The 26,176-nt window shown below is 44.9% G+C and overlaps 1 protein-coding gene across 1 annotated transcript in view; it reads left to right on the top strand.

Moving 5' to 3' along the window:
• The window catches only part of ADARB1 (adenosine deaminase RNA specific B1), a 75,235-nt gene that overhangs the window by 30,729 nt on the left and 18,330 nt on the right, over positions 1-26,176 (top strand). Inside the window, exons 2-8 of the mRNA XM_004384793.2 lie at positions 436-510; positions 4,404-5,338; positions 9,479-9,593; positions 13,518-13,686; positions 14,348-14,496; positions 15,784-15,952; positions 21,597-21,778. Coding sequence (XP_004384850.2) covers positions 436-510; positions 4,404-5,338; positions 9,479-9,593; positions 13,518-13,686; positions 14,348-14,496; positions 15,784-15,952; positions 21,597-21,778 — 1,794 coding nt within the window. The remainder of the gene's footprint in view (positions 1-435; positions 511-4,403; positions 5,339-9,478; positions 9,594-13,517; positions 13,687-14,347; positions 14,497-15,783; positions 15,953-21,596; positions 21,779-26,176) is intronic.

Here is a 26,176-nt window from a genome sequence, read left to right as displayed (position 1 = left end):
CTGACTGGTTACCCCACATAGACTGACTGGTTTCCCCACGTAGACCGTCTGACTGGTTACCCCACGTATACTGTCTGACTAGTTACAGTTACACACTTGGCCCAACGGAACCACCAAGCTCTCTGAAGAAGGCACTTTCACCAAGTTAGAATATGTTCATTCCAAACCCAGAGAAACAAACGGGACTGCTGAATTTGAGGTAGGCCCGGCTCCCAGAAGTGAAAGGTCCCTCAGCACCCAGAGTCGGGGTGCAGTGTGGCCAGGCAGGCCCGGAAAATACCGAGAGAGAGAGAGGAAGATGAGGACGTCCTTCCCGAATGTTTTAGGAGGTTTTCCTTTAATTTGTAGTGATATTGTAATAGTTCCCAGAGAGTAGACTCACTTCAAATTACTCATAACGGTCACACTAAATCTTATTTTCTTGCTGTCTTTCAGACAGAAACAATCTCCGCCAGTCAAGAAATCCTCAAAAGCTTTTTGCCATGGATGTAGAAGATGAAGAAAATATGAGTAAGATCTAGGCCTATCACCTAGTATCAAAAGTAGCTAATTTTCTCTTAAAATCTTAGTGTTTCTGTAAATTTATCTAATGAGACCAGTTTGGGAAAGGTGATTTTTCTAATGATATGGACTGTTAACAGTGGTTGGTTTTAACGTTTGATGCCCTGTCTACAATCAGTATCGGTCTTCACTGTGGCCACTCTGCCTACAGGTATATGCGTGGATTTTCTGTTCTCCCCTATTGTCATGGGCATCATTGACACATCTATAAGTACAGCCTGCACGCTGAGAAGCCTGTCTCATTGATGGTTTCATGCCGAGTCATGTCATTGCATGGGTCTCTTGATGATGGCCTGATTCTTCAACCTCCTCAAATCTAAGATAACCTTTGAAATTGAGTTAAATCCTTGGTCATTGGGTTTAACAGTGCATAAATATTTTCTTTCCAATACAGTTGGTTCTCCTGCATTTTGAGGAAAGGACTCACACTAATCTGCTAGATCTTCAGTTTCCAAAGACATTAACAAGATTTCAGGGTGGTATGGCCCAGAACTTACTTAGACCATTACGCCTCTCCATACTTTATTCTTTGGGGCTGGCGGAGGGTGGAGAGCCTCAGGAGCACCCCAACTTTTTCCTCACCCTACCTTGTTCCCTATGAAGAGTGCCGGGAGCGTACTTCTCTTTTCTATTTTCTCTTTAATCCCAGACAGCAGTGCTTTTAAATAAAAGTTTAAATGCTCCCACGGAATCTGTAAGAGTTTAGGAGGGAAGTCCCAGTGAAGACATTATCTTTCTAATATCTGTGTATATTTACATTCTTTCTGATTGTCTCAGGAAGAGCATGCCACCCTGAGTGATGAGTAACAGGTACTGAGAGTGGTTATTGTCTGCTAGAATTTAGGTCAGTGCATTGCCCTGTGTCTGCACACCCAGCAAGGAGCCCTGGGGCGCAACAGTTGAGTGGTCGGCTACTAACTGAAAGGTTGGCAGCTCGAACCCACCCAGCAGATCCATGGAAGAAGGACCTGGGGACCTGCTCCCATAAAGATGACGGCCAAGAAAACCCTATGGGGCAGTTCTACTCTGTCCCATGGGATCACTGTGAGTGGAAAGCAACTCGATGGCACCTAACAACATCAACAGCACGCACACAGCTGACCACTGGAGACCTTGGAACTGCTCTCGTCTCCAAGTAATCCAAATGGTCGCCCAGTAAAGAGTTTCTGCATGGTTTTACTGCTGCAGGTGCTTTGTGTGGATGATATATAGTGGGTCTTGGTCCTTTGTGATGTGACCTGTGCACGGAACGTCCTCTTTGCACAGTTGGAGTCAGTCACTGGGGGCAGATGTTCCCGACTACCATCCAGGAGCCACGTGAGCAGCGTGCCGCCTCCCTTCTGCTCACCTGTACGCTGCCTTCGGCTGCCTGTTTTTTTCCAGCCTGGTTTCCTCATCAGATCCTACGATTCAGAGCTCTTTAAAACCCAGCCTCGTGTTCTTACTGCTCCAGATTTGCCTCCATTTCTGAGAGCAAGGTTATGCTCACACGCCTCGCTTTAGAGATTACTCCCTGAGCTGTACGGTGCGGGGTCCGTGCGGAGGTGCTGGCAGGGGTCCCTCAGAGCACCCTCATGGTCTGAACCCTGCACTGCCATTCATGGCAGCAAGTGCCTGGCCACGTGGACACCTTGGTGTTGTGTAGATTCTATAGCCAGGTTATTTGGTCCTTTCCCAAAGCTGAGCCTGTGATAACTTACCGAAATAAGCAATCCTTCTGGATGATTTTTCTGCAGAGTTAAGCCGCTGGTTCTTATGCTGAAACTTTGAAATGCCAAGCCTGTATTTTCTATCATTCTGAAAGCAATAAAAAATTTTATCACGATCACTGTCTGCATTCAGGAAGTATAGTAGCACAATATATAAAGAGAAAGCATCTATCTAAGGGGAGTAGTGATAGCGGGGCGTATTTCTCCAATTTTATTTTAATTTTCCTTTACATAGCAGCATTTTTAATAATGCAGAAGACGAGCAGTATTTTCGTTGCTTCTGAAGTGAATAAGAGTTTAGAATTTATGTGAATTATGTTAGAAAAAGTGTATTTTTCTTACAACCTGAAGATTATTTGTCATTCCAACACTGATTGTCTTTATTTCAGTAGTTTTACATATTTACGTATTTGATTCAATGCATGTCAGAGTACATTTATTATGATTTGATTTTCTATATTGAGAATTCTGTTTGAGCACAAAATTAAAGTGTAAGCAGTAACCTAGTGTGTAATGTTCTTGCTCAGTTTATTAACCTCTGAATCCCTTCTTGGCTCTACTTTTTTTCACCTCTTGTTCCCCTTGAGCACCGAAAGGAGTAACCTATCGAGCTTTTGCTGGAGGATGTTATAAATGAAAATTTAGTGACCATTCCATCAGCTTTGTCAACTGGGACAAGTGGTGTGTGTGCGCCAGGCGTGTTCTGGAGAAGTGATGAGAGTAGACAGAGTGTATAGGGCCTAAGTCTCCCTCGGGGCAGCCTCAGCGTCCCTATGGGTGGTGTGTAAGCAGGACAGTTAGTGATTGTCCCAGTGAGGGACCACAGCCCCGCAAACTAGAGATCTTGGCAGCCGGCCACTCGACGTTCAGTCCCAGTAAGCCTTCTCATGAGCTAAACTGATGGACGTTTTCACAGATATTTATATTTTGTACCAGAAATGCCCTCTAGAGCCACCATCTTGGGGCATTTGTAAGTCGACTTACAACTGTAAACAACAGTTTGCCTACTTGAGAGATACGTTGCGGATTTTCGCGAGCTGGCGGCAGAAGCTCTTTAAAGACCTCCACGCTAGGTGATCGTTATCCCTGTGCTTCATGCCTCCGCCGGCCGTAAAGACAAACGTGAGGAGAAAAAAAACCGAGTTCTTTCTCTTTTGTAAAAAGCTTGTTAAACTTAAACGAGGAGGAGTGAGCACTTTTTTATCCCCCTTTTGCAATCAAAATCATGTTTATTTTGTCATGGATGTTTAGAGTTCTAAAATTATCTTCATTAATTTCAAATATAAACTTCCTTTAAAAGGTAGGGTAGCCAACCTATTCTGAAAATCCATCAAATTTTGTTTTAAAAAAAAATTACCAGCTTTAGTTAGGAAGCTGTAGCCTACCTGTAACTTCAATTTTATATCTTGTTAAATTTTTTTCCTATTATGAATGTATTAAAAATTCAGAAGGAAATCAATTCTCGTATATAATGATAATTTTTAAAATGAATACTGGAAATAAATCTGTATTCTCCAAAAATAGTTTTTAAAAACCAGACCATGTAACTGCATGAGCAGTTTTCTAAGATTAATTCATGAACTTACATCTGTTCGGCTTGCATATGTTGATTAAATATTTTAAACCTGAGAAACGAATCAATTTGCGAGGACATGTTTTTAAATAATATTTACTCTCCTGGGATATGCTGCAACTTAAAGCCCACAGATGGTATAAGGGTAAATGGAATTGAAAAAGAGGACAGGTGTGAAGGTAAAACATTTGTCTCTGCTGATATTAAATTGTCATTTCATTAGACTTATTAATGTAAGGTAGTTCTCAATAAATTTATCATCCCACATTTTGATAAGCTTCAAGAAATCATCTCTAGATGCTTCAGTGTAAAAGCAGTTGGCGATAACTCAATAGAAACTCCGTTAGCCATTCTTCAGCAAAATGTCCAATGACTAGTTTCAGTCGAGGCCAATAGTTCTTTGGCTAAATTTTTAGTTCTTCGTTTGTGCAGCTAAGAATAAAATTTATAAGCACACATCACTTAACCAGTTACAAAGATAGATAAAGGAATCTATAAATTTTGCATTTACAAGATCCCGCAACGAAGGCATTGTAAGTTACTCTTTCTGGGCACCGCAGGTTCCAGCAGCACTGATGTTAAGGAAAACCACAATCTGGACAACGTGGCCCCCAAAGACAGCAGTGCCCTGGGGCCTGGGGAGGGCACCCAGCTCTCCAACGGGGGTGGCGGCAGCGCCGGCAGGAAGCGGCCCCTGGAGGACGGCAGCAATGGCTACTCCAAATTCCGCCTGAAGAAGCGGAGGAGGACGCCGGGGCCCGTCCTGCCCAAGAACGCCCTGATGCAGCTGAACGAGGTCAAGCCAGGCCTGCAGTACACCCTGCTGTCCCAGACGGGCCCGGTGCACGCGCCCCGGTTCATCATGTCGGTGGAGGTCAACGGGCAGGTGTTTGAGGGCTCCGGCCCCACCAAAAAGAAGGCAAAACTTCACGCTGCTGAGAAGGCCCTGCGATCTTTCGTGCAGTTCCCAAACGCCTCTGAAGCCCACTTGGCCATGGGGAGGACCCTCTCGGTCAACACGGACTTCACGTCTGACCAGGCCGACTTCCCGGACACGCTCTTCAATGGCTTCGAGACCCCCGATAGGCTGGACCCGCCCTTCTACATGGGCTCCAACGGGGACGACGCCTTCAGCTCCAGCGGGGACCTCAGCCTGTCGGCCTCCCCGATCCCCGCCAGCCTCATCCAGCCACCCCTGCCCTTGCTCCCACCGTTCCCACCCCCGAGCGGGAAGAACCCGGTGATGATCCTGAACGAGCTGCGCCCTGGACTGAAGTATGACTTCCTCTCCGAGAGCGGGGAGAGCCACGCCAAGAACTTTGTCATGTCGGTGGTGGTGGACGGCCAGTTTTTCGAAGGGTCAGGGAGGAATAAGAAGCTGGCCAAGGCCCGGGCCGCCCAGTCAGCCCTGGCGGCCATTTTTAATTTGCACTTGGACCAGACACCGTCTCGCCAGCCCATCCCCAGCGAGGGGCTTCAGTTGCATTTGCCGCAGGTGAGGACCGTGTGCTGCCAGCGTGCAGGGTGGGTGTGAGTCCTTGGGAGAGCATCTAGGCTGGCGTTGGCTCGTTGCCATTGATGCCGTCTTCATGCTGCTGGGTCCTCTGCGGGAGCAGTGCTGGTAAGTGGTGGAGCGGTGAGCGCAGGCCCGGTCTGTTACGGTGTGTGGGGATGCCGACCTCCTGGACCCGATGGGGGCGGGGATGCTGGGAGCCTCTGTCGACCGGTGTCCATACACACCCATCGTGGACACTCGCCTGTATGGTTCCTGTCCCACGTGGCCCACCCCCTGCACTGATCCTCTCCCTGTGATAAGGCATCATCAGGAGAGGGGAGGGTGAACCTGAGATGGGGAACTTGGCCCCCAGTCCTGGGGTGTTTTCCTTCAGAGTCTCATCTGGGAGCCTTGTGCACAGCACACGGGACGCTGCCGGGCCCAGCTGAGAACCTTGGTGTGGGCCAAGCGTCTGGCCCCTAGCTCCTGCATTCCTGTGGCCCAGGCACCTGTCCTCGCCAAGTGGGAGCACACAGGTCATGGGCATAGGGGTCGCAGGCATAGGGCCACGGGCACAGCCAGCAGGCCACGGGGTGGACATGTAGAGAGACCCGTCCCCGAGATGCCCAGCACCTGCCGGGGCCTGGGGGTCCTCTGGGCCCTGAGTTTCCTGTGTGGGGTCCACGTGGGTCCCTGCCCAGGTGGGGCATGGGCAGCCGCTCGAGTCTGGTCTTGGATGATGCAGAAGGAGACGGCTTCAGGGTTGGCTCAGACCAGCCTGCGTGACAGAGGAAGAGGAAGGAGAAATAGGCAGCACTGAGTTGTCATCTCTCTGTCCTAGAGCTCTTTGATTATTTATTGCTTCTTTTTTTGGAAACCCAGACTTCTTACAGTCTACTTAAAAACTGTTCTTTTAGGGAGGAAATCCAACTGCCTTCTCTATTCCTTTTTGACAAAATATTCAATTTTGAAGATGAAATATGTACTGTGTTTGATCAGAATAAATGAAGCACTCAGAATTGTTAGAGAGGAGGGCCTGTATTTCTCCTGGAAGAAGCAAAACGTATTATAGTTTAGCTTTAGGTACAGTTAGAATAATCTCCATGCGGTTGGCTTCTGAGAGGGCCAGCAGTTCTCAGTTGTAAAAGGAGAAAATTTATTTTGCCTAAGGCAACCAAATACAACTTTAGTATTAAAAAAAAAAACTCATTCCAAGTATTAATATTTTACCGATTCTCTTATGAACCAATCACTTCTCATATTAATTTCTTTTTGACATTATTCATAAGAATTATTAGTTTACAAAGCAGTGCTATAGATCCCAAGTGTTTTTTGTGTTTTTTTTTTTATTTTCAAGTTTACTGTTTGCTAAAATATTTCAGCCTGAGTTCAGAATAGCCCCTGACGTGACCTGTCTTCCCTGGAGGTCCCCAGAGTGGTGTACAGGGTTATTAGAGTAACATCACACGCTCTGAGCTGTCAGCGGCTGGTTCGCAATGTAGGTTGGTGGAGTCTCGGGGAGGCAGATGGGAGACCACACGTGGCAAGTGGGACTCACGCCCTTGTCCCCTAGGCTGGCTCTGTGACTTCAGTGACAGTGTGGGCAATCATCAAGGCCCCGGCCTAATGTATCCCACTGGTCTGGCACCTTGGGGAGCCAGTGGGGTCAGGGTTGGCCAGGCCTGCCTGGCGCCCCCTCCTCGGCGTCTGGCTGGGGCTGGGGATTTGGGGCTCTTCTAACCCCACTGCCTTTTCTGGGGCTCCTCCCCCATCCCTGCCGACAGTGGCCTCCCAATGCCGGTGTGTCTTCTGGGCTCCCCAGAGCAGCTCACAAACATGATCCCATTTCCCTTGGGGGACCTGGGTGGGGGCCTTCACAGAATCAGTCCTCATGACTGTTGCGGGGCTCCGTGGTCTTTTGACTGGAAATTTCCAAATGAACATTCTAGAGTGGATAAAAAATTCGTACTGTTGTCTTCGAGCCAGCCTTGAAGGACTTCGGTAAACTAGCCCCAGTCTTAAGAGTTTGGCGTCCTTGGCGCTCAGAGTGGCATTAGGGTGTTTCTAGAATCAGACGGCACAGCCACGCAGGGACTCACGAGTGCTCTGTCCACAGCAGGTCTGTTGAAACAGCGTGACCGTGCATCCTCCCAGCCACAAGGGGAAGGGCCTCCACACTTCTGCTCGTTACAGCTGCAGAAGCTGCTGACGGCTGGCTGCGTGGGGCAGGAGCTCACTTGCTAAGCACGGTGCTTTTGTGACTGTGTTCACCCCCCAGATTGAGTGAGGAATCACTTCATTAGCCGAGTGAGGTGTCCTCCAGGTGAGACTGGTATCTGTAAGGAAATTTATGAACTATCCACCAGCCTCGAATGCCTGCCTCTAACGCGTGAATACCAGCCTGAGGGCCGACCTTAGCTCACCTCCACGCTGGTCTCCACACCCAGTCTTGCTCTGCACATTTGGAGATGCGCCTAACCTTCCACGAAAAGAAAGCTGTTATCTCCTCCGGCTTACCCTTAACCTCCTTCCTTATTTTCTCTTCTGTGTAAATTCAGATGACTTGTCCTTTCTCTCTGCTGCCCTCACTATTCCATTGTTCACAAGTTCCCAGCTTTTGTTTCCCATTTTATCCCTTCACCACACCTGTGTCTGTCACCGACGCTCCTGCCCACAATGCAGAAGCAGGGTCGGGGACCCTCGCCTGACACCTCTATGCCTGCCCGGCCTCGAACACTCCCTGAGGCTTGTTGGCATTTGCTGGCACAGTGATGGGAGGAGTTCATCCTGCTGGTTTTATCTGCTCCACATAAACCGTGACTCAGGATGAAAAATTCTTTTTGATTCATGTTGGAAATGTTTCATCAAGAGCCAAGCGTGGGACATCAGGTTAACCTGGCATCCATCCGATCGTGCAGACAGTGTGAGATTGTGGGCTGAAGAGTTTGCATTTGGCTCATTACACCCACCCTCTCTTTAGGCTTTGTTCCCAAAGACACTTGGGCTCGTTATATCCAAGATTTGTAACACCCAAAATGGACCGTCAGCCATAAAAACACAACCACGTCCAAATATTTGTCCACGTGGCTCACTGACCCGATAGTGTCCCAGTCGACATGTTCCAAACACAAGAATTCAACCCTTTCCCTCTACTGCTCTGGCTTTTGGTACATTAGAATAGTACGCGCTCTGCGGGATGAGCAGACTCACTTGTAAGTTCTAACCAGCCCTAGTTCCTGAGTAGACTGAGCCAGGGCACGTTCGATTAGACGTTGAAATAACGGAGCGCACCTAAGCTAACAAGGTCCTTTGAGAGCGAGGCGCTGCGAAAGCTTAGCGATTCTTTAATCCTGTCCCACCTTCAAACAGCCCTTTTCTCTGGGCTGTGATTTTGCTTATCACACCCTCGAGAGTCTGCCTGGCCTTGTCCAGTTCCATGAGCCGAGCTATACCAAGTGTGGACGTGACAAAGGGCCAAAAGGAGCTTCCCCACATCCTCCAGAAGGAACGTGGCCCAGGGACAGCGCGGGGGCTCCAGTGGGAGAGTCGCCGAGGATGGGTGGGCCACGGGCGGGTGGAGGCACGCCACCCAGTGCAGCCAACCTTGAGCGAATCACGCTGCCCCCGTGCCTCAGTTTCCTCCTCTGAATGCGGAGAGGTGATGTCTGAGCCTCATTCACAGAGCCGTTGTGAAGGTCAAGAGGTGTGCCAACATGCCACAAGGCCTGGCTCTTGCAGCCGTGGCCTTGGTGCTGGATTGTCCATGGAGACGGCATGGAAGAATTCACAGGCAGAGCTTGTAGGATCCTTAAGGAAGCCCGTGCACACTCACACATGTTTACACACTCACCACCATTCACACAAACATCCGCCACTCACACCACACACACACACAGGTTCACACACACTCCGCAGACACATGTACACTCACAGACATCCCACACGATTACATGCACACTCACCTGCACACACACACCCCCCACACGCTCTCACACACACACACACACGTTTGCCACATTGACACACGTGTGGTTCCAGAACAGAAATGACCTGTGGGTGTCACCTTGTGACATTCAGAGAGAAAGCCAGCTTTGCTCCAGCGTGCACGGTTCTCCCCTAACCCGCCTCTGTGATCCCCAGGTGTTAGCAGATGCTGTTTCCCGCCTGGTTCTGGACAAATTTGGCGATCTGACCGACAATTTCTCATCCCCCCACGCACGTAGAAAAGTTCTTGCCGGAATTGTCATGACAACAGGTAAAACGATTGGTGTTGTATTTAACCCTCTAATTCCCTTTCTAAAATTTTTAACACGTGAAATGCTATAAATACCGCTAATCTATAAATATCACTGTTACTGCTGGAGATCATTGTTTTCTTTTCTTCTTCGGAGTCTGCTGTATGCAAATGTACGAACTGTGCTTACATACTTTTATCCTAAATGTGCTTCTTTTTAAGGAGCAGTGGTTGCGCAGTGGTTGCGCAGTGGTTAAACACTCAGCTGCTAACCAAAAGGTTGACGGTTAGAACCCCCCAGCCGCACCATGGGGAGAAAGATGGAGCAGTCTGCTTTCATAAAATTTACAGCCTTGGAAACCCTATAGGGCAGTTCTACTCTGTCCTGTAGGGTCAGTATGAGTCGCAGTTGACTCAAAGGCATGGAGTTTGGTTTGATTTTTTGTGCACCTTTTAACCCAAGTTTGCTTCGCTTAGAGAGAGCATGCTATTGTGTCAGTCATTATTTGGTTCCCAGTTATAATTATGTGAATGGTCTCAATCTACTGACACACGGGATGGAAAGCTGCAAGGAGACTCTTATTCTTGCTTCATACCTGATTTACCAGTTAATGTCAATGCTGCCACATAAGTTTCTGTGATTTTTATGGCAGAGGGAGAAAGCTTTAGCAGAGTAGAAATCATGGGCACAAGCATCATTTAGGGTGGCAGAAGAAACCTTATTAAATTTGTCTAGAAGTTCCCAGTAGAGATGAATGGATAAACAAACTATAGTACATACACACAATGGAGTACTATGCAATGATAAAGACCAATGATGAATCTGCGAAGCATCTCACATGGATGAATCTGGAGGGCATTACTCTGAGTGAAATAAGTCAGTCACAAAAGGACAAATATTGTGTGACGCCACTACTATAAAAACTCGTGAAAAGGTTTACACACAAAAAGAAACAATCTTTGATGGTTACAAGGGAGGGAGGGGTGGGGGTGGAAAAACACTAAATAGACAATAGGTAAGTGGTAACTGTGGTGAAGGGTAAGACAGTACACAATACTGGGGAAGCCAACACAACTTGTTCAGGGTAAAGTCATAGAAGCTCGCTCGATGGACAAATCCAAACTCCCTGAGAGACTGAATTGCTGGGCTGAGGGCTGTGGGGACCATGGTCTTGGGGAACATCTAGCTCAATTGGTATAACACAGTTTATAAAGACAATGTTCTACATTCTGCCTTGGTGAGTAGTGTCTGGGGTCTTAAAAGACTGTGAGCAGCCATCTAAGATACTCCACTGGTCTCACCCCTTCAGGAGCAAGGGAGAATGAAGAAAACTAAAGACACAAGGGAAAGATTAGTCCAAAGGACTAATGGACCACAACTACTATGGTCTCCACCAGACTGAGTCCAGTACAACTAGATGGTGCCCAGCTACCACCACTGACTGCTCTGATAGGGATCACAACAGAGGGTCCTGGACAGAGCTGGAAAAAATGTAGAACAAAATTCTAACTCAGAAAAAGACCAGACTTACTGGCCTGACAGAGACTGGAGAAACCCCAAGAGTATGGCCCCTGGACACCCTTTTAGCTCCGTAATGAAGTCACTCCTGAGATTCACGTTTTAGCCAAAGATTAGACAGACCCATAGGACAAAACAAGACTAAAAGGGGCACACCAGCCCAGGAGCAAGGACTAGAAGGCAGGAGGGGACAGGAAAGCTGCTAATAGGGAACCCAGGGTTGAGAAGGGAGAGTATTGACATGTCATGGGGTTGTTAACCAATGTCATAAAACAATACGTATACTGTTTAATGAGACGCTAGTTTGTTCTGTAAACCTTCATCTAAAGTACAGTAAAACAAAAAGGAAGTTCCCAGTAGAGAAGGGATCCTCCCCAGACTCCTTGTCCCACATCCCAGGAGGGAGAACCGTTAGTAGCATCTCTCTGTGGATAGCTCCCAGGGAAAGAAGCCACAGCCTTGGCCTTGGCCTGGGTACATCCTGGGGTCCCTGAAGCTGGGCTCAGAAAGGGCATCAGCTGCTCCAGGCCTGGTTCTGGGGCCATCATGTCAGGCCCTCCTACTCCAGGGTGTCTGCTCAGCCCCTCTGGCCCAGCCCACCTGGCCAGTGAGTGAAGAGCCTCCTGCAGACTCTTGAGGCCAGAGAGGGAGGGAGCTGAGGACGGTCTGTCCGTCCGCACCTGCAAGCCGGGAGAAAGCCCTGAACGGGACCATGTGATCCTTTCCCACCGAGGTAATTGCCTCCCTCAGACCATGGAGAGGAAATGATTCTGTAGTCCTCAGTACTGGCCACTAGGAACCCTGGTGTCGCAGTGGTTAAACGCTTGGCGAAAGGTTGGCAGTTCTAACCCACCCAGCGACTCCACAGGAGAAAGACCTGGTGATCTACTTCCTTAAAGATTATAGCCATGAAAACCCTATGGGTTTGGGCTTTGTCACGGGCTCAGCACTGTGCTAAGTGTGTTAGTGAATTCTTTTCATTGCATTCCCCCAGCATCCTCTGAGACACAGGCTATCTTTATCTACTCTACAGATGAGTTCTACTCTATTCCATGGGGTCGCTCTAAGTCGACATCGACGCAGCGGCACCCAACAACAACAACACTGGCCCACCACTTGATGCCCGGGGACAAACGCGTACTGTTTTAGTCACAAGCACTTTCTTGCCGTGACATATTTACTTTGGTGTAGGTAAGATGTGTCGGGGGTAGGATGAAGTGTGATGAACCTTGACTTGAGTTTCGGTTTTTGTTTTAATGTCCGATATCAATATTTTCCTTCCTGTTCTCCTTCTAGTGCTTTACTCCTACATTTCACAGCTGAGCACTTCAGCTACTAAATAAAGGAGTTCCCTCAGGGCGGGCCGTGCCTTCTCCCACACATGAGTGGGCAGGTAGCATTCTCTCCTCCAGATTTCCTAACCACCTTAGAAGAGGCAGATTATTGCACGGGGAGCATTTTATATCTTGGTGTGTGTCTCCCTTGGGACCATGTGCTCAAAACCAGAATGGGCTAATACGTGTATAATGCGCTAATACATGTATAACACAGTAATACATGTATAACGTGCTCATATGTGCATGTGTGGAGCAGGCGTTCTAATGTCAGATGGCCTGATTCAAATCTGGACTGTTACTAGGTGAATGGCCCTGAGCAGGTATTCACCTCTGTGTACCTCAGTGTCCTCATCTGTAGAGTAGATAATGATAGCCTGTGCCTCAGAGGATACTGGGGGAATGCAATGAAAATAATTCACTAACATGCTTAGCAGAGTGCTGAGCCCATGGCAAGCAACCATTAATTTAGCTGTTAGTACGTGTGAGTTTAATGTCTTTAATATTCAGGGTACATACATCATGTCTGTAATTTGCATATGTCACAAATTAAACATCAAAACTCTCACTCCGGAAGATCACCAATGCTTATGACTTTGCTTTCAATACAATTAAATGGTGACAGATATCACCAATCAGAATGTTCTGGATTCTGTTTTCCTTCTTGCCCATCTAGGTGAATTTTAGCCATTCTCCCTAACCTCTGTGGCGCATTGATATTTCATTTCAAGATGAACTACCAGACCAGTTAGTGTAGTGGTGAATGCTCAAGAAAAGATTTTATTGCATTCCAAGGGAAAGAACTCCAGAAGCTATACACTAAATAGTGAGGAGGGTTAACATCCAGAAATGCACAGAACAAGCCTGCAGTGAGAGTCACCCACTCACCGTGCATCAGTTTGCCAGAGAGAAAGTGGGGGGTCAGAGTGTATGTGAAGATGAGATGCCGGCAGCTTGAACTGTGAAGTGTACCCTCAAGGTCAGGCTTCGTCTTGAAAAGTCAGGTCACTGAGATGTAGTTCAGACTCTAAGAGCACAGTCAGGCAGACACTACTGTGGGTTACAGGGAGTAATTTGTCTTGTCTTTTCCAGGCACAGATGTTAAAGACGCCAGGGTGATAAGTGTTTCTACGGGGACAAAATGTATTAATGGCGAGTACATGAGTGACCGCGGCCTTGCGTTGAATGACTGTCATGCAGAAATAATCTCACGGAGGTCCCTGCTGAGATTTCTATACACGCAGCTTGAGCTTTACTTAAAGTAAGTTTAGTGAGCACGTGAGTGAAGGAGGCTGCTTTCAAAAATATTCTCCTCCTAGCAAAAAACATCGCAAAACCTTTCCCTGTTACCGGAATCACTGAAAGATTCTGAAAACGGTAACTTTATCAGTAACAAAGTGCCTGGGGTGCCAGTTTCCCATGATGTGTAAGCTGCTAACCAGAGTTGGTGGAAAACATAACATGAGTTGGTGAGAAGACATGACGTGGTCATCAATTTCAAGTCTGTGTGTAAGACTGTGTGCTTCTGTTGTACGCGGTATAGATGAACCAGAACTTCCTAAACTGCCTTGTAAAGATGATCATTTTCATTCTAGCCACCGTGCCTACAAACATCAATCACCTGTCTAAACTGCCTGTCTTTATCTGTCTTTATCATTGCTTAATTTTCGTCTTTCTGTTTCAAAGTCATAAATGAGAATGGGAAAGAGGTTGCCGGCACTTAGATGACCTATCTGTTATTGAATGGACAAGGACTGTGGTACCATCAACAGATAAATATTCAGGGTGAACTTTCCTTTCCTTTGTTGAGATTGCTAAAACCTAGGGTCCTCTGACCTCTGGAAATCCTTTTAAATGACGGGAGACTAAATTTTGGCCGTAGACAGCTTTCAGGATTATCCTTGGTGCTTGTTGTGTTTCAGTAACAAAGATGATCAAAGAAGATCCATCTTCCAGAAGTCAGAGCGAGGAGGGTTTAAACTGAAGGAGAACGTCCAGTTTCACTTGTATATCAGCACCTCGCCCTGTGGAGATGCCAGAATTTTCTCACCGCATGAACCAATACTGGAAGGTATGAGACGAGGCTTTTCACCGATCAACAGTGTTTCTCCAGAAAATTCATGATTCTATAGTAACAGATAAAGGAATAAACCCCCATTGATATCAGCCATGGGTGTGGATGTGATAGGAGTCTGTATAAAAGCTTTGGTTTTTCTTTTCAATTAGTAAGTTAATTAGAAAAGTTCAGTGAATGAAAACTATTAGTTCTAATGAACCAAATAATTAGAATGGAGCCAGGGTATTAGGTCAAAATTTTATCGGTATTCAAATTTGGATAATGTTGATCTCTTAAGTGAGAGACGTTAGGTGATCCTCCATATTTCTGATGAATTATAGTTTAATAAATGTAATAGAAGTATTTGTCTGATGTTTCAGAGCAGGGTAGACACTCATGAAAAGTGAGACAGATGCTGTGATCAGATTTTGTTTCCTCTTTTTCAGACATTAGCATTTTTTTTTATAGTAACTTGTATCCACATCTTTTCTCCTAAGCTTAAGATTTATTCCAAATAGAACAGTTAATTACATTGTTTTTTTTATTTGTTGATTATAAAAACAACACATATCCACTGTGGAAAATTGCTAAATATTTTTAAAACATAAGAAGGAAAATTAAAATCACCCATATTCGTATAGACTAGAGAGAACCACTATGGATGTTTTAGCATGCTTCCTGTAGACTTATTTTTGTATCCTTATAGATCTTTCAAAAATTTATAGGAAAAAATAATAAAACACCCAAGTATCCATCACCCAGAATTAGCAAATGTCAGCATTTTGTCCTCTTTGCTTCAGCTCATTTTCAATGATAGAAATAAACGATTTCAGCTAAATCGGAACCCCCCCTTCTTTTCCCTGAGGAGACCACTTTTGAGAATTTGTTTTGTATTTTCTCCTTCTTGTCTGATTTTAGTACCTATGTTATACATATAAGGAGCCCTGGTGGCACAGCAGTTAAGTGCCTGGCTGCTAACTGAAAGGATAGCAATTTGAACCCATCAGTTGCTCCATGGGAGGAAGATGTAGCAGTCTGCTTCCATAAAGATTACAGCCTTAGAAACCTTATTGGGCAGTTGTACTCAGTCCTAAAGGGTCGCTATGAGTCAAAATTGACTTGATGGCAATGGGTTATATTATACAGATACGTGTGTGTGTATAATTTAACCATATGCATATATATGTATGTATATATGCATAAACTACTTTAAATTATATGGTATATTCAGGTAGGCTTTTCAATAAATTAAATGGGTGGTTTACTACCTGTGGTTTTTTTAACCCTGTTTTTATCACTTAGAACCAGCAGACAGACACCCAAATCGGAAAGCAAGGGGCCAGCTACGAACCAAAATAGAGTCCGGTGAGGGGACCATCCCGGTGCGGTCGAACGCTAGCATCCAGACGTGGGACGGAGTGCTACAGGGGGAGAGACTGCTCACCATGTCCTGCAGTGACAAGATCGCTCGGTAAGGCATCCCCAGGGGCACTCTGTAGATTCTGTTTCTGGGCTCTCTCTTCTCTGCTGGTCTGTAGTCAGCCGTAATTGCACAAATTCCCCAGCTTTTTAAATGTTTTCTGCCTTTTCATGAATCTTTATTCTTCTATATGTATTTTAGAATGAACTTGTCACATTTTCCTAAATGTCATGTTGGGATTTGATTTGGAATTGTATTGAAATTATGGATTGAGATGAGAAGAATTGAAAGAAACCCTATCCAACGATGTGACCTTTCCACTCTTCCTTCAAGAGGTGATGTCTGCTTTCCCTCCCCCAGGCAGCTCCCGCTTCCTGCCTGGGTCTCATGGAGAGGTCCTGGGGGTGAGATGCCGTGTGGGGAGGAGACTGAGGAGCAGGAAGCATCAGACATGAAGAAAGAGCCCATCTGGAAAGTGGAGAGAGAAAAGAAGCATCACCAATATCGAGAATGAGAGAAGAGAAATCACTACAGATAATACAGATAGTTTAAGGGTGCTATAGGGAAATTATTGGCATAAATTTTACAGCTTAGATTAAGTGAACAAACTTCCTGTAAGACACAAACTCCCAAAGCAGTTTGTGATAGATAGTAGAAATAAATTACCTGAAAAGCCCCTATATCTGCTAAAGAAATTGAATTTGTAATTTAAAACCTCCCCAAAAAGAAAACCCCAGGCTCAGATGACTTCACTGGTGAATTCTTCCAAACATTTAAGGAAGAAGCAGTACCTGTTTTATACAAAATTTTCCAGAAAATTGAAGACAAAAAAATACTTACCAACTCATTCTGTGAGCCAGCATTTCCCAGATGCCAAAGCCAGACAAAGGCATGAAAAGAGAATAAAACTACTTACCAGTATCTATCATGGACATAGATCCAAAAGTGCTAACAAAAATTTAGCAAACCAAATCTAACATCATGACGGTCATGGATTGAGTTGTGTCCCCCCAAAATATCTGTCAACTTCGCTGGGTCATGATTCCCAGTATTGTATGATTACGTACCATTTTGTCATCTGATGTGATTTCCTTATGTGTTGTACATTCAATCACTATGATCTAATAAGATGGATTAGTGGCAGTTATACTGATGAGGTATATAAGATTGGATGGTGTCTTAAGCCAATCTCTCTTTTTTTTTTTTTTATTGTAATTCAGGTGAAAGCTTACAGAACAAATAGTTTCTCATGAAACAGTAGTACACATATTGTTTTATGACATTGGTTAACAACCCCACAACATGTCAACCCTCTAACTTCTCAACCTTTTTTTTTTTTGGTGAAAATACACATAGCCAGAGATACACCATTTTAAAAATTTCTGCATGCACAGTTCAGTGACATTGACTACGCTCTTCCAATTGTGCTGCTATTCTCACTTAAGATGAAGGCTTACAGAACAAAGTAGTTTCTCATTTAACAGTTACTACACATGTTGCCCTATGATAATGGTTAACAATCTCACAACACATCAACAATATCCTTACTCAACCTTGGGTTCCCTATCACCAGCTTCCTTGTCCCCTTCTGCCTTCTGTAAGCCAATCTCTTTTGAGATATAAAAGAGAGAAGCGGACAGAGACACATGGGAGCCTCACATCAGCAAGAAAGCAGTGCCTGGAGCAGAGCGTGTCCCTTGGACCTGAGGTTCCTGCGCTGAGATGCTCCCAGACCAAGGGAAGACTGATGCATCACAAGGACCTTCCTTCAGAGCCGGCAGGGAGAGAAAGCCTTCCCCTGGAGCTGATGCCCTGAATTTGGACTTGTAGCCTACTAGACTGTGAGAGAATAAACTTCTCTTTGGTAAAGCCATCCACTTGTGGTATTTCTGTTAGAGCAGCACTAGATGACTAAGACAATAACCAAGTAGAGATTATCCCAGGAATACAAGGTTGGTTAAACATTCAAAAGTGAATCGATGTAATTCTTCATATTCACCAACTAAAAAAGACAGAGAAAAAGTATTTGACAAAAGTCAACATATTCCTAATGAAAACTCAGCAAAGTAGGAATAGAAGAAAACCTCAATCTAATAAAAGGCATCTGCCAGAAACCCACATCTATCATCCTACTTAATGGTGAGGAGACTGAATGCTTTCCTCCTAAGATCAGGACAACACAGGATGTCTGCTTGCACCTCTTCTGTGCAACATTGTGCTGGAGGTTCTAACCAGTGCGGTAAGGTTCAGAGAAATCAAAGGCACCTAGATCGGAAAGGAAAAAGTAAGATTGTCCTTATTTGCAGGTATAATTGCATATGTAGAAAGTAAGATGGATTGTACAAAAAGCTATTAGAACTAATGAATGAGTTTAGCAGCCTTGCAGGATATATGATCCAATAACAAAAATTAACTGTATTCGTGTACTTGCAGCAATTTAAATTAAAATGTACAAAGCAACACACTGAAAACTACAAAATGTTGCTGAGAGAAATTAAACCAAAACCAAACCCATTGCCATCGAGTCTGTTCCGACTCAGCGACCCTATAGGTCACAGCAGAGCTGCTCCATAGACTTTCCAAGGAGCAGCGGGTGGATTCAAAGTGCTGACTTTTTGGTTAGCAGCCAAACGCTTAACCACTGCGCCACCAGGGAAGACATAAATAAATGGAGAGATAAATCATGCTTATTCATCACGAAACTCAATTGTTAAGATGCCAATTTTCCTCAAATGGATCTGTGGATTCAACACAGGTCCAATCAAATCCCAGCAGACATTTTTGGAGAAATTAACAAGCTGATATAAAATTCATATGGAAGTGCAAAGTACCTAGAATAGCCAAAACAACTTTCAAAAAGAACAAAGTTGAAAGACTGATATGACCTGATTTCAAGACATTATAAATCTACAGCGATCAGCTAAGTGTGGTTTTGGCATAGACAAGTAGATCAAATTTGCCAAGTGGAGAGTCCAGGTAGGCCCACACAAATATGCACAACTGAGTTTTAACCAAAGTGCAAAGGCAATTCAGTGGAGAAAGAATTATCTTTTCAACCAACGTGCAAGGACAGTTAGATATCCCTGTGCAAAAAAAGAAGGAAACGTCATACCTTGCACCATATACAAAAATTAATTGAATGGGTCCTAGACCTAAATGCATAAAAGTTACAGGAGAAAATCACTGGGACATTGGGTTAACCAAAGATTTCTCTAACACCAACACCAAAAGCACTCTCCGTAAAAGAAAAACAATAAGACTTCATAAAAACGAAGACTTCGCTCCAAAAGACACTTTTAAAAGAGTGAGAAGACAAGCCACAGACTGGAGAAACTATTTTACAAATCATGTATCTAATAAAGGACTATTATCCGCAATATATATAGACGCTGAAAGCTCAACAAGGGAAAAAAAAAACAAATAAAAATTGGGCAAAATGTTTGAACAGACACTTCACCAAAAAAGACATACAAATGTTAAATAAGCATTTGAAAAGATGCTCAAGATCATTAGTCATTTAAAAAACAGTTACTGTAGAGTAGATTCTGACTCATGGTGATCCCATATGTGTCAAGTAGAACTGTGTTTCCATAAGGTTCTCAAAGGCTGATTTTTCGGAAGGATATCACCAGGCCTTTCATCTGAGGCACCTCTGAATGGACTCAGACTGCCAACCATTTGATTAGCAGCTAATTGCATTAACCGTTTGCACCACCCAGGGACTTCTTCATTAGTCATTTGTTGTTGTGTGCCATTGAGTCGATTTCGACTCAGCCACCCTCTATGACAGAGTAGATCTGCCCCCTACAGTCTTCTATGCTGAAATCTTTACAGGAGCAGATCTCCAGGTCTTTTCTCCAGTGGAACCATAGTGAGTTTGAACTTCCAACCTTTCTGTTAGCAGCGGAGCGCTTTAACCATTACACCACCAGGGCTTCCAATCCTGAAAGATAGCCCTTGGGGCTCCCCAGAAATTGAGGTGTCTATTACGTAAAACCTTAGGGCAGCCCCTGAGAATGTGTGCAAAGGAGTAGGGCCCACAAAGATCACTCCTGATCAGCCAACTCCTGGAAGGGAGGGGGGTGTGGTTTCCATCATGCGTGTTCAGTGATTCAGTCAATCATGACTCTGCAGTGAAGTCAGTAAAAGGCTTTGAAGACAGAAGTTCAGAGACTTCCTGAATTGTTGAGAGAAGGAGTGATGCGTCCTTGGGGACATGGAAGTCTTGTGTCGGGACCTTTCCCAGACCATGCCCTGTGCGTCCTTTCATTTCTGTTCTTTCTGGTTATAATAAATGAGTAACTATAAGTATAGATACTCTTCATGGATTCTGTGAATGTTCTAGAGAATTAACGAACCCCAGGGGACAAACGAGAGCCAGCAGGAGCTGGCCTCAGAAGGACTGAGTCTAACTTGTGAGCTCCAGTCCAGCTTTGGGTGGGTGGCAGCTGGTGGTTGGAGAGTGTGCCGCTCGAGCAGCTGGCAATGAGGGAAGAGATGTGGGGAGGTGAGGACTCGATCCATTTCCAGGTGGGAATTGCATTCAGGCTGATGGTTACCACACAGTTAGCAGTGAAGGTGGGCTAGTCCACCCTACCCCTTGCTTCTTAGTGCAGTTGATAGTGAGGACGGGATTTGTCTACCTTGCCCCTTGATGAGTGCACTGTCTCATCGATACATTTCTTCAGACCTAATCTTTGGTAGGAGTCCCTGGGTGGTTCAAACGGTAGAAATGCTTGGCTGCTAACCAAAAGGTTGGAGGTTTGAATCTACCCGCAGGTGCATCGGGATAAAGCTTGGTCATCTACTTCTGAAAAATCAGCGCTTAAAAACCCTGTGGAGCACGGATATACTCTGCCACACATGGGTCACTTGAGTTGGAGTCAACGGCAACTGGTTTTTTAATCTTCAATAAATGTGTATTTGTGGGAAGATAATCACAAAAAAAATCATTCCACAGTTAGAAAGGACTTTCAGGTAGATTTTTTCCTTTAAAATTTTAACTGCCAAATCAACATATTATTCTTAATGACTTTCTTTTTTTTTTTCTTTCTGGTTATTTAAGAAATACATTTCTTTTTTTATTGTACTTTAGATGAAGGTTTACAGAACAAATAGTTTCTCATTAAATGGTTAGTACGCATTGTTTTATGACCTTGGTTATCAACCCCACAACATGTCAACACTCTCCCTTCTCGACCTTAGGTTCCCTGTTACCAGCTTTCCTGTCCCCTCTTGCCTTCTAGTCCTTGTCCCTGGACTGTTGTGCCCTATTAGTCTCGTTTTGTTTTATGGGCCTGTCTAATCTTTGGCTGAAGGTTGAACCTCGGGAGTGACCTCATTACTGAGCTAAAAAGGTGTCCGGGGGCCATGCTCTCGGGATTTCTCCAGTCTCTGTCAGGCCAGTAAGTCTGATCTTTTTTTGTGAGTGAGAATTTTGTTCTACATTTTTCTCCAGCTCTGTCCCGGACCCTCTGTTGTGATCCTGGTCAGAGCAGTCAGTGGTGGTAGCCGGGCACCATCTAGTTGTACTGGACTCAGTCTGGTGGAGGCCATGTGACTTTCTTTTTTTAATTGGTTGAAGTTTCTACAAAATGAACAGTGCAACAATGTAACTACAAGAGTTGGGAGTTCTGCTGGTAAATCTGAGGTGGACACGCCTCTTTCCTTAAAGAGTGTGCTTCCTTCTCCCCAGGTGGAATGTGGTGGGCATCCAGGGGTCCTTGCTGAGCATTTTCGTGGAGCCAATTTACTTCTCGAGCATCATCTTGGGCAGTCTGTACCACGGGGACCACCTCTCCAGGGCCATGTACCAGCGCATCTCGAACATAGAGGATCTGCCCCCGCTGTATACCCTCAACAAGCCTCTGCTCAGTGGCAAGTATCTTAGAATGTGCTGTTTAAGCTTTTCCACGTAACTGTTTTATTTGTTTATTCAAGCCGTTACAAATGAAAGAAGAAAAAAAAGAACCATGGGGAACCTCCTCCATGGTTATTAGAGAAACCGCAGCCTTTCTCAAGGGGCGAGACCAATGCTTTCTGGCCCTCGCGAGTGTTTGGAGAAGCCGGTCTCTGAAGCCTGGAAGTGAGTCCCTCCTTGAGGGGCACCTGTCCTGCAGATTGGAAACCTTGCCATTCGCAGACAGGACTGCAGCCTGGACTTGGCGCCTCTGTGTCTTTCCTTCACTGCGTACGATGCATTCAAGTCTCCTGTCTCTCTCTCTGCCGGAGGCGTCATGGGAGCATCGACCTCCCAAGACGAGCTTTGGGCAGGCCTTGCTGGCTGTGCCATCTCTCCTTAAACCCCTGAGGTGGTTGTCACTCGATGACCTGCCAGCTCAGGGTGACCTCTCCATGGCACCACGGGACTTACCCCAGCACCTGGGAGCGTGACAACCAGCCTCCCTCCTGGGTGTGACGCAGATATGATCCGTGGGCTCATGACGCGTAACTCTCATCCCAGTGGTGTCTTGCACCCACCCTTTAAGCCCTTCATTACTTTTTTTTTTTTTTAGAATTTCAGTGGCTAGCAGTAAAGTGAACAAGAGCTTTTGAATTCAAGGGTCCTATCTTCTAAGCTCACCCTTGTTAAAAAGGACACTGTTAAGGTACTTTTCTCCTTTTAAAAATACTGTTTTACTTACCTTTTTGAAGCTCAAAACTAAAATCGTAACCCTGCACTAAAATGCGTTTCTTTTTGGTGTGTGTATGTCCTCCGCCTCGTACAATAGTGCTTGGCTGCTGCGTGTCCACTTTGAGGAGAAGCAGTGTGGGATTTTATTTGACAGCACGACCGATAGAGTACATGAATTTAGGGGGATGGGGAAAAAGAAACTGTGTCGGTTCAAATTTTACAGTTCCCTAAGGAGCCCTGGAGCCCTGGTGGCATAGTGGTTAAGAGCTCGCCCACTGACCGAAAGGTCGCAGTTCAAATCCACCAGCCACTCCTTTGAATCCCTACAGGGCAATTCTACTCTGTCTTATAGGGCCGCTATGAGTCAGAATCGACTCGACAGCAATGGGTTTACAGTGGCACAGTGGTTAAAGCACTCAGCTGCTAACCAAAAGGTCGAAGGTTTGAACCCACCAGCTACTCTGCGAGAGAATGTTGAAAGTCCTGGCAGTCTGCTTCCATAGGGATTTACAGCCTTGGAAACCCTATTGGGCAGTTCCACTCTGTCCTTACAGGTTACTATGAGTCGGAATCGACTCGATGGCAATGGGTTTGGTTTTTTTGGAACCTTACCATTTTCTTTTAAGAAAAGCAAAATAGACTCTGGTAAAACTCAATGGTGGTTAAATTGAAATTGTAATATCAGTGGCTGTTGAACTTCCATTGGTAGATACGAAATAAAATGTAATTATTTTCTTTTTCATTGGCATATGACTTTCTCATGAGTCAGAAAGTAATTCACCTTGTTTGTTGTCTAAATTTAACACAAAAGAGGCGTGCTCTGTTTAATTTCTGCCGTCATTTGTCTTTTACATTCCCAGATACTTAAAGCATTGGATCTGAAATATATGGTGCATAGGAGATGCTCAGAAATAGTTGATAGTGCTTTGTTGAATGGCAGTGTTTGCGTTCATAACAGGAATCTAAAAAGACGAGATCATTTTGCTAAAGGAATATTCTAAGATACTGAAAGTAGAACTCATTGGTAAAAGTCAAGCGTATTTCTATCGTATGTATATAAAGTACGTATTGAGAAACACTGCAAGATAGAGACTTTAAAAATACCAAATATACTTCATATTTAAAAACATATATATAACGTAAAAAAAAAAAAAAGAGGCTACTCTTCACGTTCCTTCCCCGATGTCACCCCTGATCCCTACAGTCTAAAGCAAATAGCTATTCGTTTTTTGGAAAGCATCTCCCTGAGATAGGCCTGCTCTCCCCCATGGCTGCACACACTGTGTATGTGGTGGCTGTGCCTGTACGTGCGTGTGTGTGCGTGTGTGTGCGTGTGTGTGCGTGTGTGTGCGTGTGTGTGCGTGTCAGAGGCTGGACCTGGTGTTAGTTCTGCCTCATTACTGCTGCCGTGGTTGCGTCCTTGCCTCAGTTTCTCCATATGCCCAGTGATGGGGACGAAACAAGTGCCCTTTATGATGCCTCTGGCAGGAACGTGTTAAAATTCTATGGGGGGTCCCCCACTGGAGGTTAAATAACATTACTTGAATATTGAGTCAGTGGACACCACCAATCTGGCATCAAGTCTATTTTGAAATGTGAACTATTTGAAGTATTTTATTTTGGATAAATGCTTTATTTTGGAGACATATTGAAACAGTGTTTTTTGGTTTTGTTCTACTCCTTGAAGAGAGTTCAGATCTCCAAAGTGTGTAGCTTTCGAGAAGACACCTTTAGCCTAGGATCTTCTATGAGGTCGGACGAGAAAGCACTAACAGGAAATTAGGCCCCAGACCACCGACTGAGAGATAAGGGGTAGATGCTTGTGCTTCTTTGAACCAAGAGGACCAGGCTGCCTGGAGAATTTCTGTCTAGGGCAAAGAATATTGTAGGTATTATCAAAAACAAGAAATCCGGCAAGAGAGAGCTGGTGGGTTGAACGTTGATGGTCTAAAGCAAAGGCTTTAAAACTTTCTTAAAACTGCAGTCTTGCATTAACAAGTTACCTGCAAAACAGAACAACCAAGACCTTCCGGGTTATTTCCTCCCCATCTTTTTGCAGCGCGTGTGTGTGTGCGCGCGCTTGTGTTTATTATAGTTCATGCTATGTTTATTGGACTTTTGTCACCTAACATTTTATCATAAAGATCATTCCCATGTTAAAAAGGAAAAATAATGACAACAAATCAATTGTAGTGTCCTTGGAGAGGGAAAAGAAATTGACACAACTGTTTATACGATAAAATGACAGAGAATGACTGAATTAACTGATTAAAACAAGGTTACTTAAAAAGTGAAGCAAATCGAAAGAAAATATTTTATACTTCAATAAATCTAGCGATAGGCTTTTTAAAATATATAACACCATTAAGGTTAAAATGAGAAGAATTAACTTTTTATCTCAGCATACAGCATGCATTTTCACTTTAGTAAGAACTTCTGGGTGGCAGGCTACGATGCGTGTGGGCCTCTGCTCTGAGCACTCAGATGCTGTTGTTCCTGGGTGTCCACGTGACCTTGGCTCCACTTTGGCAATGGAAGCCTATTGAGCTCCCTTGTATCCTGTTTTCAGATTAGTTTCACACGGGCACTTGCAAGGCTCCAAAATAATTCCAGCTTCTAATTTACACCCATTGGTCCCCTGGGTCTGAGTGCCTGGGCTATCCCAGTTTGCCATTCGAGGCTCATGGGGTGAGCTCCAGAAGAAAGACCGGTGGTGCTTGACCATTCCAGTGTGATGGCTCCCATGGCCTCAAGGACAAAGACAGCTTGCCCTGGGATTACTGGGTGAGAGTCTCCATAGTGCTGGTTTTACTGGCAAACAACACAGAACCTTAGCAAACCAGGCAGCATTGGGGAAATAGAATACTAATGAGTTCAATGTGAGTTTGGGGGAAATTGCTGGAATGACAACATGAGAGATGAGAGGAGACAGGTGGCAAGAGCTGAACATCATGGCAAAAAGAAAGTAGAGGGGAAAGGGAGTAAGTTTTCTCTGTGTGTTCGCTGCTGTTCCAAAACAGAAGATGATACACCACCCTGCTGGTAAAAACCAGTATAATTATGTATACCAGTTGCTCTTGTCAGTTCCAACTCATGGTGATCCCATGTGTGTCAGAGTAGAACTGTGCTCCATAGGGTGTTCAGTGGCTGGTGTTTCAGGAGTAGATCACCAGACCCTTCTTCTGAGGCCCCTCTGGGTAGACTCGAACCTCCAACCTTTTGGTTAGCAGCTGAGCGTGTTGACACTTTTTACCACCCAGGGCTTCCTGTAACTATATATAATGTTGTTGTCAGCTGCTGTTGAGTCGGCCCCAAGTCATGGTGACCCCGTGCACAACATAACACAATGCTGCCTGGTCCTCTTGTGGATCAGACTACTGTGATCCATCGGGTTTTCACTGGCCAGTTTGAAAGTAGATTGCCAGGCCTCTCTTTCCTATGTAATAGTTTATTTATTTATTTATTTTAGTTTTCATTATTGTTGCCTTTCATTGTCAATATCTTTATAAATCCAATCTTTTTTTTTTTAATTGTACTTCACGTGAAGCTTTACAGAACAAGTAATTTCTCATTAAACAGTCAGTACACATTGTTTTATGACATTGGTTAACAACCCCACGACATGTCAACACTCTCCCTTC

Source organism: Trichechus manatus, unplaced genomic scaffold (assembly GCF_000243295.1).
Source record: "Trichechus manatus latirostris isolate Lorelei unplaced genomic scaffold, TriManLat1.0 scaffold00128, whole genome shotgun sequence".
NCBI classification, from domain to species: Eukaryota; Metazoa; Chordata; class Mammalia; order Sirenia; family Trichechidae; genus Trichechus; species Trichechus manatus.
This window is presented reverse-complemented; position numbering and strand designations above follow the sequence as displayed.